Source organism: Centroberyx affinis, unplaced genomic scaffold, assembly GCF_046629955.1.
Source record: "Centroberyx affinis isolate AG114_WGS23_722 - 3 ecotype Tasmania unplaced genomic scaffold, CSIRO-AGI_Caff_v1 ptg008046l_1, whole genome shotgun sequence".
In the NCBI taxonomy this organism is placed as follows: Eukaryota; Metazoa; Chordata; class Actinopteri; order Beryciformes; family Berycidae; genus Centroberyx; species Centroberyx affinis.
The window spans coordinates 12,635-30,582 of record NW_027284023.1 but is presented as its reverse complement, the minus strand read 5'-3'; the positions used below and the strand labels follow the sequence as shown (position 1 = coordinate 30,582).

General features: G+C 40.5%; 1 protein-coding gene across 1 annotated transcript in view; it reads right to left on the bottom strand.

The window, feature by feature from the left end:
- Positions 1-174: 174 nt before the first annotated feature.
- Positions 175-17,948, bottom strand: part of LOC139639973 (focadhesin-like) — a gene marked incomplete at both ends in the record, with an annotated part of 30,338 nt that continues 12,564 nt past the window's right edge. The window contains 13 exons of the mRNA XM_071514144.1: positions 175-264; positions 368-606; positions 1,680-1,796; positions 3,262-3,370; positions 4,446-4,487; positions 7,534-7,622; positions 8,648-8,740; positions 8,881-9,002; positions 11,912-12,100; positions 14,068-14,206; positions 14,316-14,399; positions 15,266-15,316; positions 17,740-17,874. Of these exons, the coding sequence (XP_071370245.1) occupies positions 175-264; positions 368-606; positions 1,680-1,796; positions 3,262-3,370; positions 4,446-4,487; positions 7,534-7,622; positions 8,648-8,740; positions 8,881-9,002; positions 11,912-12,100; positions 14,068-14,206; positions 14,316-14,399; positions 15,266-15,316; positions 17,740-17,874 (1,499 nt within the window). The remainder of the gene's footprint in view (positions 265-367; positions 607-1,679; positions 1,797-3,261; positions 3,371-4,445; positions 4,488-7,533; positions 7,623-8,647; positions 8,741-8,880; positions 9,003-11,911; positions 12,101-14,067; positions 14,207-14,315; positions 14,400-15,265; positions 15,317-17,739; positions 17,875-17,948) is intronic.

Genomic DNA, 17,948 nt, shown 5'->3' with positions numbered 1-17,948 from the left:
CTAGTGACACATATTTCTGCCCATATAGAAGTAGCATACATACAGAAATTTGTCCATAAATATGTATTGTGCACATATACATATACAGAGATAATGTGCAGGTCTTTTTTAAAATAAATAAATGCAAGTATAGTTTGGCATCGACATGTCCAGACACAAACACACAGCACTGACTTGTACTCCAGGTTGGGGTTGAAGGAGCAGCTTTCCAAGGCGTCCAGAGAGCTGAGCAGCAGGTCACTGTCCTTCTGAGCAGAGACGTCACTGTGAGACAGAGGGACAGGGGGGTGAAAACCACCACCAAAACACACCAAAACACACACACACACACACACACACAGTTTCTACCCACACACACACGCCCTACCTGAGGCGCTGGTGGTGCAGGCTGGCCAGCACCATGCCGAGGGCGAGGCCGGAGTGGAACTGGACGGCCTGCGAGTCGTCGGCGCCGGGCGAGCCGGGCAGACCGGCCCGGAGCGTGGACAGGACCTGGGACAGGCCGTCCCGCTGCCAGACCACCAGCACCGGGACCAGCAGGGACAGGGCCAGGCCGGCACAGGAGCGCGCGATGGCACTGGCCGTGTTCTCGCCCGAGTAGGAGCGCTGAGGAGGAGGAGGGGGGGAGGAGGAGGAGGAGGAGGAGGAGGAGGAGGGGAGGAGGAGGAGGGGGAGGAGGAGGAGGAGGAGGAGGAGTTCGTGAAATATTGTTTGACACAATGTGCTGTATGGATATTCCACTTATATTTAATGTTCTATCTGTTTTTAATTGTATCTCTGTTTGTTTGTTTGTTTTTTTAGTTAGCTGTTTATCTCTTGTATTACCTTTTATTCCTATTTTTTATAAATGTTTTTTTTGGCACACACTTTTATGTAAAGTTCCATCTGTTTTTAATTGTATCTCTGTTTGTTTGTGCGTTTTTAGTTGTACCTGTTTACCTCATATATTACCTTTTATGCCTATTTTCTATTATATATATATATATATTTTTTTTTTTTTTTTTTTTCTATCATTCATTTTGGTAGTTTCACATCACTGCTTTTGGTTTTTATTGTATGTAAAGCACTTTGTAAACATTGTTTTTAGAAAAGTGCTATACAAATAAAGTTATTATTATTGTTCTTATTATTATTATAGTAAAGAAGAATGTTTCATATGGGCTTAGACCGACATATAGGCTTGCTGATATTGGCCTTTTATTAAAAATCAGATCTGGTCCAGTCAGTGTGGTCCATCTCTGATATGATGCAGTTTGACTGATTACATATTTATTGTAGAATTGATCAATACTACACTGGCTGTTATAATTTCAAATATGGTCATGTGTGTCTTCAGGCGACATACAGTGGATATCAAAAGTCTACAGACAAGTTTTCATTGCCTTGAAGCCTGATTGCACTTTCATTTGAATACAGCAACAAGCAAAATCAAGGTAAAAACCATTCCATTTCGATTCTGGTAATACTTTTTGCTTTCATACTACAAAAAAAAAGGGTTTCATGTCGGACCTCAAGGCAATAAAACTAGACATTTTGAAAGGGTGTGTATGCTTTTCAGATAAAACCCCTGAAATTGTTATACTTATCCACTTTATACCATTTTTTTTTACAATAAATCGATTCATTTGAGAGAGAGAAAGTGTGAAGAAGAGGCAGGGGAAAAGACAGATGAAGCTTACATGTAGGAACCAGGGGAAGACTTGTCCTCTGGCCCTGTAGCTGCTGCTGATGATGCTGAGCAGAGTGTCGAGCACCATGGCCAACCAGCTGGCTGTGGGGACGAACTCCGGTCCGGCCTGCAGGAACAAGGCAGTGCTTTACATTATCAAACAAATGTAAAGCAGATTAATAAATGACTGGAAATACAGTCATTACATAAGTCACAGCACAACACACAATGTCACATTAAGAGAACGCCTGACAGAAAGGAAGATATTTCTTAAAATCAGAGACTGAGTTGGCCAATATAACATCAAATGTATTTGCAGGTTTCCAAAGACTTTATGACTTTTTAAGACCTTTGCAATGCCAATTTAAACCAAATTTAAGACCAATTTCTCTCCAAAATAAACCTAAAAAACAGTGGCAGTATCACAGTAAACAAGAGTGAAACCAGAGAGATGTATTGCTAGAAAGTGCACCGAGAAAAGGTGAACTTTTAATGCAACTGAAACCATTAACCACTTAAGAGAAAAAGGCAAATTTTAATCGTATTTAAGACCTTTCAAGGCCTTGAATTAAGATAATTCAAACACAACATTTTAAGACTACTTAAGGACCTGCAGACCCCCTGATGGATGATTCTCACCGAAACATGAAAAGGTGCAAACATGAATCGTCAAACAAAACATATCGCAGCTGATAACCTTGCATGTCAGATATGTCAGGAACCAAGATAAATCTAGTTTGAGTTTAATAAACCCCAAAGTTGGAGTCATGAGGTTTTCCCACGGCAACATCGATATGTATAAATAATCCCGCAGCGATGTGCCGGAGACGATGTAACAACTCAATGGCTGATCACTTTCACATATTTTGGAATTGTCCAGCAATCCAATCCTATTGGCTAGAGATAATAACAGAAATAAAATCAATACTGGGTTTTGAGATTGATTATATAATTTTGGCACTATATATTTAGGTAATAAACCAACCGGATTTAACGCACAGGACAAGTACCTTCTTAAAGTATTACTTGTAGCTAGCAAAAAAGCAATAACTAAGAAATGGCTAGACAAGGATCCACCAACAAAAGGAGAGTGGACAGCGATAGTAAAGGAAATGTATGATATGGAGAAACTGACCTTTTCTCTAAGTTTGTATCGATACATTTTGTAATTATTGGTCGAAATGGTTATTACATATGAATATGGATATTACTCTTTCTCTCCTCCCTTAACTTTATGTATGTGTTTTACCAGTATTATCACATTTATATTTTTTTTTTCCAAAATGGGTTTGTATGTGAACTTGTTAGATAAATGTCATAAGACAATAGTCATTTTAACTTACTTTGAGGACTAGATGGACTGAGACTGATATGGACTTCATGCCTCTCTTTCTTCCTGGGACTATCGGGACAGTAACCCTTAACACAAAGCTAACTACTGATAACATAGGAGCTGTATTGTATGACCCCTGGTGACCTGTCTGTTCAGTTCTCCTGTGCATTTGTGTTCCACTAAAACAAAAACTACAAAAATAAAGTGACAATCCCGCAGCGATGGAGTGAACCTGTCGGGAGGGGAACGCGGCTCTCACCCCGAGGCCGCCATCGGCATCGGCGGGCAGGTTGCTCTCATATTTGGCGAGGACGGCAGCCAGGCCGCTCAGAGCCAGGATGGAGTTTCCCTGAACCACCGGGCTGTCCCTGAAACACAACACACACAACAGCTAAACATATGTGATCAATCAAACTGCATCATGGCCATCATATCACAGGTTTCACGATTCCATACAACCACGATACGATGGAATAAATAAAAGTTCAGTGACAACAAAGTCTGACTGTGCAGAATTCTGTTTCTTTCTGAGGCACAAATCTTTCTTGCGATGCCATTGGCTGCTAGAATGTAAACAACAATTTAAAACTGTCATTACAAAGTGACAATAATATAATTCAGATGGAGAGCTTGTGAAACTGTGACGGTCAAGTCGTCTCATTTGTGATTACTACAGCAGGATAAAATGGAGCTAATATCGCAATTCATTTTTCTGCGTATTGTCACATTCTTTATTGCAATATATTGAATTTCGATATATCGTCCCATCCCTAGTTATTCAAAAAACTATTTCTGATGGGCTATATTGGTTCTGAGTGTGCAGTATATGACTTGGCATATGGCAAGAAATTCATTTTTCTGCCCCACGATACGTATCATTGCAGTTTTGTATCGCGATATATTGAATTTCGATATATCGTTCCATACACAATATTTAATATATATATATATACACCGGTTGAGTTTTCCTCTGTTTCTATCTGCTTCTCCATCTTCCATGCGTATGGCGTAAATCAAATATGTTGAAAATATTTGAAATATTTGAAGGTGAAAGCTCTGACTGAATACAGCAGTGATTCTCAACCTTTTTCATCTCAAGGACCGCTAATTTAGTCCACATTAGGGTCACGGACCCCCATTTGATGAGATTTTGTCTCTAGCACTCATATCTGACAATATTTTTATTGTTAGATATGATTTTGACTATGATCAAAACAGTCATTCTTCTACATTCTCTAATTGTGTTCACTTCTTGTAAATGAAATAATGGTGAAGTTTAAAAATTCATCAATTTGCTGGGGACCCCTTGGAACCCCCTCAAGGACCCCTGGTGGTCCCCGGACCCCACGTTGAGAACCACTGGAATACAGGGAAACTGTGGATCTTAACAATTTTGATTTCAAAGACTCTAAAATGTGAACACAACCCTAGCGAGAGACCCACTTTGTAGCAGCTTTGACGGCGTCTGTCAGCTGGTCTCGGGCCCTGAGAGAGAGAGGAGGAGGAAGAGGAGGAGGAGGAGGAGGAGGGAGAGGCGGAGAGGGAAGGAGGGCAGAAGAGGAGAGAAGATGAAAGAGAGGGTGAGAGAAAAGAAAGAGAGAAAGAAACCGTGATTTAGAATTCATCGCTGGATGAAAGGAGCGGGCCTTTCATCTCCTCATGCAATGATGTATGATCACCGGCATACACACACACACACACACACACACACACACACACACACACACACACACACACACACACACACACACTCTTTTCATCTCAGGCTGGTGCATCAGTCACCTGGTTGCCACAGCAGATGGTTGCCCCTACTAAGATGTGTGACCTGCTGTGTTCCCATTATTGTGTGTGTGTGTGTGTGTGTCATAGGGTTTGACCAATATGGGTTTTTTGAAGGCCAGTACCGATAATTTTGGATTCAAGCTGCCGGTAGCTGATATACAAAATCTTAAAATTTGACCGGCTATATTCTTATCAGGGTGGAAAAGCCTCTGAAACTGCATTTAGACCATCATGGGACACTAAACCTCTCCACTTGAAATCCTCACTGATGACTGCATGTGTGCATGAACTGTACAATATATACAACAAATGCCTGTTCCTCTGAACGCATGGAGCTTATCTGTGTTTCTGGAAAGCATCTGGGATCGGACCGACGGAGCAGAGCCGCACCACCCCGAGAAAATAAATTGGACAACTGGAACTGGTTCTGGATAGTCTTGGCTGAAGGAGTGTTGCCATCCATCTTGATATGCTTTTCGGTAGCCTGGTGAGCCGGCTGGGACGTCTCGGGTTACTCTCTCTCATCTTTTTCTGACCACAAGTTAAGCAACCGTTTAGCGCAGTGGTTCTCAGCCTTTTTCGTATCGAGGACCCCTAATGTAGTCCACATTAGGGCCACGGACCCCCATTTGATGAGATTTTGTCTCTCGGACCCAAATCTGAGAATATTTTTATCGTTGGATATGATTTAGAGAGATAACAGAGAAACTATGATCAAAATAGTCATTCTTCTACATTCTATAATTGTTCTTGTAAATGAAATAATGAAGTTTAACGATTCATCAGTTTGCTGGGGACCCCCTGGGATGCCCTCAAGGAGCCCTGGTGGTTGAGAAACAGTGATTTAGCATATGTAAAGATGCACTCAGTAGGTTTTGGCAATTTTGGGTGAATTTTGTACTGTTATGGATTGTGCAGTGCAAAAAGTATTCATATGTACTACTTTTCAACAGTTAAAAAAAGCTGGACATTTATTGTAGTAATTGATGAAGAAACAAAGAACATGCGAGTTTGTGTGTGTGTGTGTGTGTGTGTGTGTGTGTGTGTGTGTGTGTGTGATGTGTGAACATGAATTTGCCTGTTGTGTATTAAGTGTAGGGGTGCACCCACTGTATTGGTCATATTGGCATCGGCAGCAATCATTCTCCCAAGTATACATACTTTACTGATATGCATTTTAAAATGATATAAAACTTTCTGGCGGGAGGTTAACCTATTCTGAATAAGCTGTTTCTATTCTGAATAAGCTGTTTCTATCTGTTAACCTATTCTGAATAAGCTGTTTCTATTCTGAATAAGCTGTTTTTATCTGTTAACCTATTCTGAATAAGCTGTTTCTATCTGTTAACCTATTCTGAATAAGCTGTTTTTATCTGTTAACCTATTCTGAATAAGCTGTTTCTATCTGTTAACCTATTCTGAATAAGTTGTTTCTATCTGTTAACCTATTCTGAATAAGCTGTTTCTATTCTGAATAAGCTGTTTCTATTCTGAATAAGCTGTTTCTATCTGTTAACCTATTCTGAATAAGCTGTTTCTATTCTGAATAAGCTGTTTCTATTCTGAATAAGCTGTTTCTATCTGTTAACCTATTCTGAATAAGCTGTTTCTATTCTGAATAAGCTGTTTCTATCTGTTAACCTATTCTGAATAAGCTGTTTCTATCTGTTAACCTATTCTGAATAAGCTGTTTCTATTCTGAATAAGCTGTTTCTATCTGTTAACCTATTCTGAATAAGCTGTTTTTATGTGTTAACCTATTCTGAATAAGCTGTTTCTATTCTGAATAAGCTGTTTTTATGTGTTAACCTATTCTGAATAAGCTGTTTCTATTCTGAATAAGCTGTTTTTATGTGTTAACCTATTCTGAATAAGCTGTTTCTATTCTGAATAAGCTGTTTCTATTCTGAATAAGCTGTTTCTATCTGTTAACCTATTCTGAATCAGCTGTTTTTATCTGTTAACCTATTCTGAATAAGCTGTTTCTATTCTGAATAAGCTGTTTCTATTCTGAATAAGCTGTTTCTATCTGTTAACCTATTCTGAATAAACTGTTTTTATGTGTTAACCTATTCTGAATAAGCTGTTTCTATTCTGAATAAGCTGTTTCTATTCTGAATAAGCTGTTTCTATCTGTTAACCTATTCTGAATAAGCTGTTTCTATTCTGAATAAGCTGTTTCTATTCTGAATAAGCTGTTTCTATCTGTTAACCTATTCTGAATAAACTGTTTTAATCTGTTGACCTATTCTGAATAAGCTGTTTCTATCTGTTAACCTATTCTGAATAAGTTGTTTCTATCTGTTAACCTATTCTGAATAAGTTGTTTCTATCTGTTAACCTATTCTGAATAAACTGTTTTAATCTGTTGACCTATTCTGAATAAGCTGTTTCTATCTGTTAACCTATTCTGAATAAGCTGTTTCTATTCTGAATAAGCTGTTTCTATTCTGAATAAGCTGTTTCTATTCTGAATAAGCTGTTTCTATTCTGAATAAGCTGTTTCTATTCTGAATAAGCTGTTTCTATTCTGAATAAGCTGTTTCTATCTGTTAACCTAAATACTACTGAAGCACTTGTTCCTGTAAATAATTTACAACAGGTCAATACTAGACAGCATGAATGACTGTAAGTTGAGTTATACTTAGATCGGTACTCACATCAGTGCTGAAAAATTGGTATTGGTGCACCTCTTCTATAGGTGTATTTCCATGTGTGTGTGTGTGTGTGTGTGTGTGTGCATCCTCACCACAGCCAGGCACAGTGCTGTTTGTACTGCAGCTCCTCTGGGTTCTCCTTGCCTTGCTTCTGCTGCATCTCCAGATCCGCCCGGCGACCCTGAACACAAACAACAAAACAAACGTTACCCCGCAAAAACGTCCAAGTCACTCTGTCAAACTCACAGAAAGACATGCTGCTCACGGTTTGACTCATATGGGGTTTTTGAAGGTCGATACTGGTATTTTTGGATTGAAGCTGCTGAGTAAATATAAGTCCCAGTGCATCTGATGAGAAATTCAAAAAAATCGACTGGTCTTCTTGACTGCAGAGTGATATGATTAGATGTGAAACAGCAGTCTTTTGTAAAAACAGCTGATATTTTGTGCCAATATTCAATATCTTTAAATTTGTAATTCACAAGTATTCAGTTTCCCTCAGAATTTTACTTTTGTCAGGGTGGAAAGGCATTAAGAACACGGGACACTTAAACACTAATAACAATATATTCATGCATATTTGGGTAGAATTCAATCAAAATCTATTCTACAATAAATACGTAATCAATCAAACTGCATCAAATCTATCATGTCAGAGGTAGGGCTGAAAGATATTAACAAAAATTGAATTGCGATTATTTGACAGAATATTGCAATTGCCATTTCAATTGCGATTCATATCATCAAGTTTTTCTTCTCAAAATTTTGTCAAATTTCTTTTAGAATTTTAAAATTGTTATAATTGTTGTGATTTTGTTATAAAAAAAATATACAGTACCGTGCAAAAGTCTTACCAATCTCACCATAGATTTTTTTATATAAATTTTGTCTTAGATATATTTGTTTTCTGCATTAGTGTGTCAGTAGACTGCTCTTTCTAGTAAATTTTTGTATATTTAGAAACTTTTCATTTCGTTATTTTTGAAAGCATCTTCGCTTTTTTCGATTTTTTTTTTTTTTTTACATGTGCCTAAGACTTTTGCACAGTATTGTATATGTCAGTCTGCAGGATTTACTGAGTCTGAGTATGATCAAAAGTTTTCACCAATTTTGTACTAAATAAATAAATACATTTTTTAATAAAAGGCCAATATCAACAAACTGATATATCGGTCTGACCCCTGATACGGACACACAAACACAAACCTGCAGGACGGCGTGGAACGCTCGACTCATGAAACCCCGCCAGGCCTGGGGGAGGAGGAGGGCGCGGTGCCATTCAGACGGCTGAATGTTCACCTAGACACCGAGAACAACAACAAGTAGTGAGTTTGCTGCATGGGAAAGAGAGAGAGAGAGAGAGAGAGAGAGAGAGAGAGAGAGAGAGAGGAGCGTGAAAGGAAAGCCAGAGGAAGAGAAAAGGTTCAGCCGGAGCCTACTTCATGAATGAGGGCGGTCAGGGTCTGCTGGAAGCTGCGGCTGCGGCTGAGGAGGAAGCGACTGATGGGTCGGCCGTCCCGATCCGTCTGGACGGGAAGCTCGTAACACAGCAGCAGTCCAGCTGGAACACACACACACACACACACACACACACACACACACACACACACACACACACACACACACACACACACACACACACACACACACACACACACACACACACACACACACACACACACACACACACACACACATTCATGATGATCTGAATCTATAGAGGCTGTGTGCAAAAAATTTCAAAACTTATATCCCCCATCATTCCTATGTCATTCCTATGTTCCCAAGGTCCTATGTTCCCAGGGTCCTATGTTCCCAGGGTCCTATGTTACCAGGGTCCTAAGTTACCAGGGTCCTAAGTTCCCAGGGTCCTATGTTACCAGGGTCCTAAGTTCCCAAGGTCCTATGTTCCCAGGGTCCTATGTTACCAGGGTCCTATGTTACCAGGGTCCTATGTTACCAGGGTCCTATGTTACCAGGGTCCTAAGTTCCCAGGGTCCTATGTTCCCAGGGTCCTACGTTCCCAGGGTCCTACGCTACCAGGGTCCTAAGTTCCCAGGGTCCTATGTTACCAAGGTCCTATGTTCCCAGGGTCCTATGTTCCCAGGGTCCTATGTTCCCAGGGTCCTATGTTCCCAGGGTCCTATGTTACCAGGGTCCTAAGTTCCCAGGGTCCTATGTTCCCAAGGTCCTATGTTCCCAGGGTCCTATGTTCCCAGGGTCCTATGTTACCAGGGTCCTAAGTTCCCAGGGTCCTATGTTACCAGGGTCCTAAGTTCCCAAGGTCCTATGTTCCCAGGGTCCTACATTCCCAGGGTCCTATGTTACCAGGGTCCTATGTTACCAGGGTCCTATGTTCCCAGGGTCCTATGTTCCCAAGGTCCTACGTTCCCAGGGTCCTACGTTCCCAGGGTCCTAAGTTCCCAGGGTCCTATGTTCCCAATGTCCTATGTTCCCAGGGTCCTATGTTACCAGGGTCCTATGTTCCCAGGGTCCTATGTTCCCAGGGTCTTATGTTCTCCAGCTCTATATAGCACATAATGGGAACCTGAAAAAGATGTTCCCCAGCTCTGTATTCACTTAATATGGTTAGTTAGGGTTAGGGTCTAGGGTCAAACATAGGAACCTGGGAACATAGGAAAAAATTGTTGTGGTGTGGCTGTAGTCAATTCAGTAACATTCTCAGTAAAAGTGAATAGTGTGATAAGGTGGATTTGTTTCCAAATGTAGGTTACTGTGACACAGTAAACCGTCTTTAGTCTCTACTCCAAAACACTCTGAGTTGTAGTTGAGAAGAGTCAGCTCAGTTAACCTGAAACACTGTTGGTGTTTTGACTTTGCTAGCTAGCTAACTAGCCAGCCAGCTAATTTAGTAAAGCAACTGATGTTAACATGCGAGTAGGGCTGAACAATTAATCAAAATTTTATTGAAATCGCAATATAGCCTACTGCAATTTTCAAATCGCAGGAGGCGCAATATTTGTTAAAGGCGAAATGTGTCAAAATACCATTTTAAAGTAAATATTGTGGTGCTGCAGAGATGTCCTGGCCTACACATCATATTCTACAGACTTAAGAAAACATCTTTGTTTGGTACAGATCCCCGCAAAAAATCACACCATAGTTATTTTAATACGTTTTTCAATGAAAATGAGAGTAATGATGTAAAAACTATCATTCCCTCTAATATCGCAAATCATATCGCAATTGCAATATCAGTCAAAATAATCGCAATTAGATATTTTTTCAAAATCGTTCAGCCCTAACTGTGACACAGTAAAAGTCTTTAGTCTTTACTGAGGACATCCAACATGGCCACCAGAGGGTGTGTTACATCACCTGAAAGCCCTCTATAGGCATCCTCACACTTTACTTCGCTGTGATCTTTACTTCCCTGTGATCTAGCCCAACAACAGGAACCACTGTGCATTATGGGTTAAAAGGGGGGTGTACTACAGCTGGAAGAAAAGTGGGAGAAATGGACATCATTCAAGACCCAAAGCAGCGACGATGACAACTGATTTATAGACAAAGGTCAACTGATTTAGTGGATGAAACTGTGAGAATGGATGGACTACTGAGAATGTAACTCCCAAACAAAAACCCTGTTTTTTTTTGTTTTTTTTGTGTACATGTTTAACTGTTGGTTTTACATGTTTATAAATGTTGAACTCAATAAAAACTAAAGTGAAAAAAAAAAAAAAGGGGGGTGTACTACAGAGTAGCATTTTCACAGTAATTGACACATTTTAGTAGTCTGAGATGTACAGAAGTAACAGTGAAAAAAGATTCTAATGAGCAAAATCACTACCATTAAGATTATGAGCCTTTTGTGTACGTAGACACTGGACTGATATCAACCAATCAAGGATAGAAAAGCACAGCCACTGGAACTAGAGACGGGGGCAGAGCCCCAGTACAAGCAGCCAATCAGAGTGCAGCTATAGGGGGGGTTGGACCCCCAGTACAGCCAGCCAATCGGAGTAGTAGCTCATTCTGCTTTGGTGCCAAGTCCCCAAAACCTGTGCATTTCTGGGTAGCAATATGACTATTTTTTACTGAATTTTTTTTTTACAAACGTGTGAAAAATACTCCCTCTTTAAGGATGAGTCCTGTCAAACACCACATTTCTGACCAATTCCGTAAATGAATGCACCCATGTTGATGAATTATGGTTTGCTTGAAATTTTGCCAGGTGAAATGTAACCAAACCAATGCATAAATGCAACAACATGTAACCTGATTTGGACCAAAGCAAAAGAGCTAAAGGTTTAAAAAAAACCCTTGATCAGAACAACTGTCTTGACATCAGTACCTTGTCAAACATCATACCTGTCACAACTCATGATACAAAACACTGACGAGACTGAGAGAAGTCAATATCGTAATGCGATCCAAACTGAATTCCATAAATGTCTTTGATAAAAGGCTGTATTTGCAGGAAGGGGAAGGCCGGTGCTACTGGGTCACCTGCGAGTCCAGGCTTCAGCCCGGGCTGCTTGTTCTTCTCGTAGGTCTTCAGCATGAACGACGGGATCCCCGCCACCGTTTTGCCCTGGTCCGAGCGCAGGCCGCCCCCCCTCAGGGCAGAGAAGTACACCCCCCGGGGCATCTGGCTCATCTCCTGCTTCACCAGCGATGTCAAGAAGAGCTCATAAGCTGGGAGGAAGAAGGGTTGCAAGATCAGAGACAGAACTCTGTGAAACTGAAAGCTAATACAGGACAATAACGCTCTGTGTGTAAGAATATGGCGAGGAACTATTTGCTTAGAAAAAAACAAACTCTGTAAAATGGCAGATAAACAATGAGAATTCAAAGATTTATGCAAAACTATATAATGTCCGGGAAACAGTTCACCGTTATAAAACTCCCCCTGGTTTAATCTAAATGACATGGTACATTAAATTCCCCCTCTGGAAGTGGCATTGAGCACATGATTTATTTTTATTATCAGTGCCGCGGTGAAACCTTTCAACACACACGGCTCGTAAAGTGGTGAAAGTAGTGTTCGATATAAACATTCAGAGAATCTACATAGGTAAACCTGCTGCGTTCAAGTGCGCCTCATATGCTGGGAGTTCCGACTTGTCACGCGTTCAAGTGCTTTTGATTCAAAATAATATAACGGGTTCAGATTGTGTCCAGTCCCACCGTGAAATATAGACCTAATTAATAATCAGTTAATTATAATGTCATCTCAGCTCTCTCAACTTTGACACTGACTTGAATTTATATTTTAAACTGTGCAATACTAATTCTACTAATAATTTTGTGCAGTAATACAACTGTGCAATAATTATTTCATTATTTAAGTATTTACACTGTTGTATATATTGGAGTATGATGCACATACTTGTACATAATTCTTATTTCTCTTATTTCTATATTATTATTATTATAATTGTTATATATTGTAGTATAATGCACATATTTTATATATTTCTTATTTTCTTATTTCTATTTTTCTTATAAGTTCTCTATGCTTATATATATTTCTCTTCTAGAATGTGAGCAACTGCAATGTAACCCAATTTCCCCTCGGGGATCAATAAAGTATAAAGTATTTCTGATTCTGATTCTATTTTTCACCAATATAAAATCAAGAAGATTTTGAACAGACCCTTCATCTGAATACAGTACTAAAACAATAATCTGAATACAAACAAACTGGTGACCCAGACACATGACTCAGACTAACACTGAGCTCTAATTTTAATATAGTTTCATTAAAATATAAATTTTGTGGCAGAAAATTTTAATTTCTTGCCATATGCCAAGTCATATACTGCACACTCAGAACCAATCTAGCCACTCAGAAATAGTTTTTTGAGTAAATAGGGATGGGACGATATATCGAAATTCAATATATTGCAATAAAGAATGTGACAATACGTATCGTGGAGCAGAAAAATGAATCATGATGTCAGCACACAGAAAAAAGATTCTGGGGACCATTTCTAGATCACTTGGAAAAAATTTGACTATCCTCTTGGGGTAGTTGGGCCATATATTATCTTTATTATTATTTACTACACTGTGATATAGTACAACTTTACCATATACATGATATTTATTAGATTGTTTCTCTTTGAGACTATTATGAATATGTCAGATGGCATTTCGGTATGTGGTGGGGCATTACATGTGATGTTGTATAAGATTATAGAGTTTTATATTGTATATTGTACCACGTTAGATATATTTGGGCACGAGAAATGAAAGGCACAATGACATTTTTGTATATACACATACCAGTATGTCTGTGCGTTGATTGTTTTTTTATTCATCTGCAAATTGTAAATGCCTGTCAACAAATTGTTTTTTTGTTTTTTTTAAATCTCACCTGTACAAATCAAAAGCAATCTGAATCTCTTCTCACTGTGTTTTTCTCATTGTATTTTTTGTATTTTTATAATCCATAATTTGTCAGCCCATTTTACACCCTTTTCTTCTTATTATTTTTTTTACATTTATTTATACATATATTTTTTCTTTTATTTTTTTCTTGTACCGTCATGTCTTTTTTTCTTTTCCTACACGTCTGTATGTCTATTGTTGAACCGCAAAAGAAAATATATATAAAAAAAGTTAAAGAAGCGGGACGTGAAGAACGGAGCAGAATCTACCTGGCAGGACGGGTGCAGCGGTGAGACCCAGGAGCTTCACGTAAGATGAACCCGGGACGGACAGATCCTTCTCCTCTTCCTCTTCGTCCTTCCCTTGCTCGTCCTCCTCGCTTTCGGGGAGCTTCACGGCCGGTCGGGCCTGGCCACGGTGACAACGACAGACGTGATTGGTCGAATAGCAGAAGTATCGAGATGATAAAAAAAAAGAGTGTAAAGGTGTAAAACAGAGAGTGAAGAGGGATGCTTACTGCCTCGGGGAGGTGAAGTAACGTATGGACCACTTCAGGGAAATCTGCCAAAGCTCTGTAGCCACAGCTGGCCACCTCTGGATCCTGGTGACACACACACACACACACACACACACACACACACACACACACACACACACACACACACACACACACACACACACACACACACACACACACACACACACACACACACACACACACACACACACACACACACACACACACACACACACACACACACACACACACACACCGACAACATGGGAAGATGGAGAGGAGACAAGGAGAGGAGAGGAGAGGAGAGGAGACAAGGAGAGGAGACAAGGAGAGGAGGAGAGAGGAGAGGAGAGAGGAGAGAGGAGAGAGGAGAGGACGAGAGGAGAGGAGAGGAGGAGAGGAGAGAGGAGACAAGGAGAGGAGAGGAGGAGAGGAAAGGAGAGGAGAGGAGACAAGGAGAGGAGGGGAGACAAGGAGAGGAGAGGAGGAGGGGAAAGGAGAGGAGAGGAGACAAGGAGAGGAGGGGAGACAAGGAGAGGAGAGGAGGAGAGGAAAGGAGAGGAGGAGAGGAAAGGAGAGGAGAGGAGAGGAGACAAGGAAAGGAGACAAGGAGAGTAGAGGAGGAGAGGAGGAGAGGAGGAGAGGAGAGAAGACAAGGAGAGGAGAGGAGAGGAGAGGAGAGGAGGAGAGGAAAGGAGAGGAAAGGAAAGGAAAGGAAAGGAGAGGAGAGGAGAGGAGAGGAGAGGAGAGGAGAGGAGAGGAGAGGAGAGGAGACAAGGAGAGGAGAGGAAAGGAGACAAGGAGAGGAGAGGAGGAGGTTATAAATGCTAGTATTTTTAATTACTGAATCAAAAACATACAAGAAACAACAAGAAGTGTAACAGGTGCAGGTGCACACACACACACACACACACACACACACACACAGCAGATGTGATGCCTTCACAGACCTTGCTTAAAGCGTAACTCCAGAGAAAGCTGACCACCTCCTCTTTCAGTTTCTGTGGAAAAAAACACAGATAAATAAAGAATTTATAGCAACAATAACATTCTTAACTTCCACATATCCAACTGAATCCAAATGCACATTCATAGCGCTCCGCATACTTTGCCCCCTTAACTCCCACAATTAGCCATAGACGGTCAATGAAACGCTCTTAATTAATAGTGACGTGCATGTAAATGTGCTTGTCGTTCCGTTCTCTGTGTGAGAAAATGGCAAAAGCCGGAGTGAGACGGAAAAGATAAATTTCCCCCGGTGACCTCAGTCCGGGCTTCACCAACCAAAAACATCCTGTTGAGTGGCAACATGTCACAGCAGCAGTTAATACTTGACTGATGTCTCACCTGGATAACGGGGGGAAACCTTCTTAGTGGAGTCGTGTTAGAGAGGGAGACACTGACACATTAGAGGAAGATGAGACGGCTGCAGCAGGGAACGCTTTAGAACAGAGCTGCAACCATTAATTGATTAGTTGTCAACTATTAAATTAATCGCCAACTATTTTGATAATCGATTAATCAGTTTGAGTAATTTTTTAAGAAAAAGAAGTCAAGATTCTCTGATTCCAGCTTCTTAAATGTGAATATTTTCTGGTTTCTTTCCTCCTCTATGACAGTAAACTGAATATCTTTGGGTTGTGGACAAAACAAGACATTTGAGGACGTCATCTTGGGCTTTGGGAAACACTGATCCACATTTTTCACCATTTTCTGACATTTTATAGACCAAACAACTGATCGATTAATCGAGAAAATAATCGACAGATTAATCGACAATGAAAATAACCGTTAGTTGCAGCCCTACTTTAGAAGGATTCAGCAGCAGCTTCAGTGTGGACAGCGCCACCTGGTGTGGAATCAAACTGCTCTGAACTTAAGAAAATCTACCAGATCCCTAGGGATGGGAATTGATAAGACTTTATTGATACCAATGCCATTATCGATTCTGCTTATCTGATTCTTTATCCATTCCCTTATTGATTCCCAATCAATTTTCTGTGTGGAAAAAAAAGTAGGCCTACACAGGTTTTCAGCGTCAACGCAGCTGAGTCTGAACACAGTGTAGAATGTCTGCCTAATAACATTTGAACATGTTAAAATAAACTACAATGCTCCTTTTCTTAAAAGGACATCACTTGGAAAACAAATATAAAACTGACTGATAAAATAAACAGTTCTTTAGAAAAATAGGCATGTATGCCTAGTAACGTTTGAATAAATTATAATACTCCTTTTCAAAAGGGAATAAGCTTGAACCAAATATAAAACTGGCACATAAAATCAACAATGCAAGGCAATTGCAATTCGCATCCGCAACTGTCAGAAAAACATGCCGGCATGGATAAAAGGAATTGATAACCTCAGAGGCATACGATTCTGATGGATCGGACAATTTGGAACCGGTTCTCGACTGGAACCGGTTCTCGATTCCCATCCCTACAGATCCCATTGAGACTCTGTGAGGTGAAGGTACCAATCCCAACTGACGCCCATCACTTTCTTCTTGCTTTCATTGTCTTGTTGAGGCTGGGCTTTCTGCAGTGGGAGACGACACAGTCCTCCCAGGTCCAGTCTATTTCCAGTCTGTTTCCAGTCTATTTCCAGTCTATTTCCAGTCTATTTCCAGTCTGTTTCCAGTCTGTTTCCAGTCTGTTTCCAGTCTGTTTCCAGTCTGTTTCCACTTTACAAACCATTTACAACCAGTCTACAACCAGTCTTCTTCCAGTGTACAACCAGTCTATATCCAGTCTACTTCCAGTCTTCTTCCAGGTAACAGTCAGTGTCCAGCAGAGTTCAGGTGCAGCTCTGTCCTCAGTGTGTGAATAGAGAATGTTGCTGATGCAGTAACATTATGACACAATAATACAATGAAAATGTGTTGATCCCTGAGGGGAAACTGGGTCAATGCAGCAGCAAATAGTAATAGTAAAGAAACAATAGATATAATAGATATAAGCATGAAGATAGAATATCAAATAAACAACAATTTTTAAAGAATATGAGCAATAGTGGGGTTGTATGAAATTTATGAAGCGAACACCCAGTATATACGGTCGGTCCATAAACCTACTGTCACTGTAACACACCCCATAACAGCCGTGGTTTATGTACACCGTGATTCACAAAAAAAAACAACAACTGTAGGACAAAGAAGAAAAATGAAAGATAAGAGCGGTTTCTCCTGGTTTCTCATTCGTTCTGTGTATTGATGTCTGACTTCCAGATCGCACCAATTAAATTACACCAATTTCTCCACCGGCAGCAGCCTCTCTGCCTCTTCTGCGATGGATTTCTCTCTGTGTGATTGCTGAACGTCTCTTGGTGCAGAGAGAAAGAAAGAAAGCAGCCCTCGCTCTTTGACTCTGAGGGACCGACACCAAAACTCATTTCATTGGGCGGTGTAACAAAGCGGAACAGGTACCTCGTACTCCTCTGACTTGACGGTCAGCTGGGGGACCAGAGCCAGAAGCTCGGCCGTGGCTTTGACCATCAGATGCCGGGAGTCGCAGCTCAGCTTGGGCCCCAGAGTCCTCCATGTGGAGACGATGTCCACTACCTGCAAAACAACTCGTTAGCCTATTCTCCATATCATCATTAACATCTGAATTGTCATTTCGGGATTTCACATGT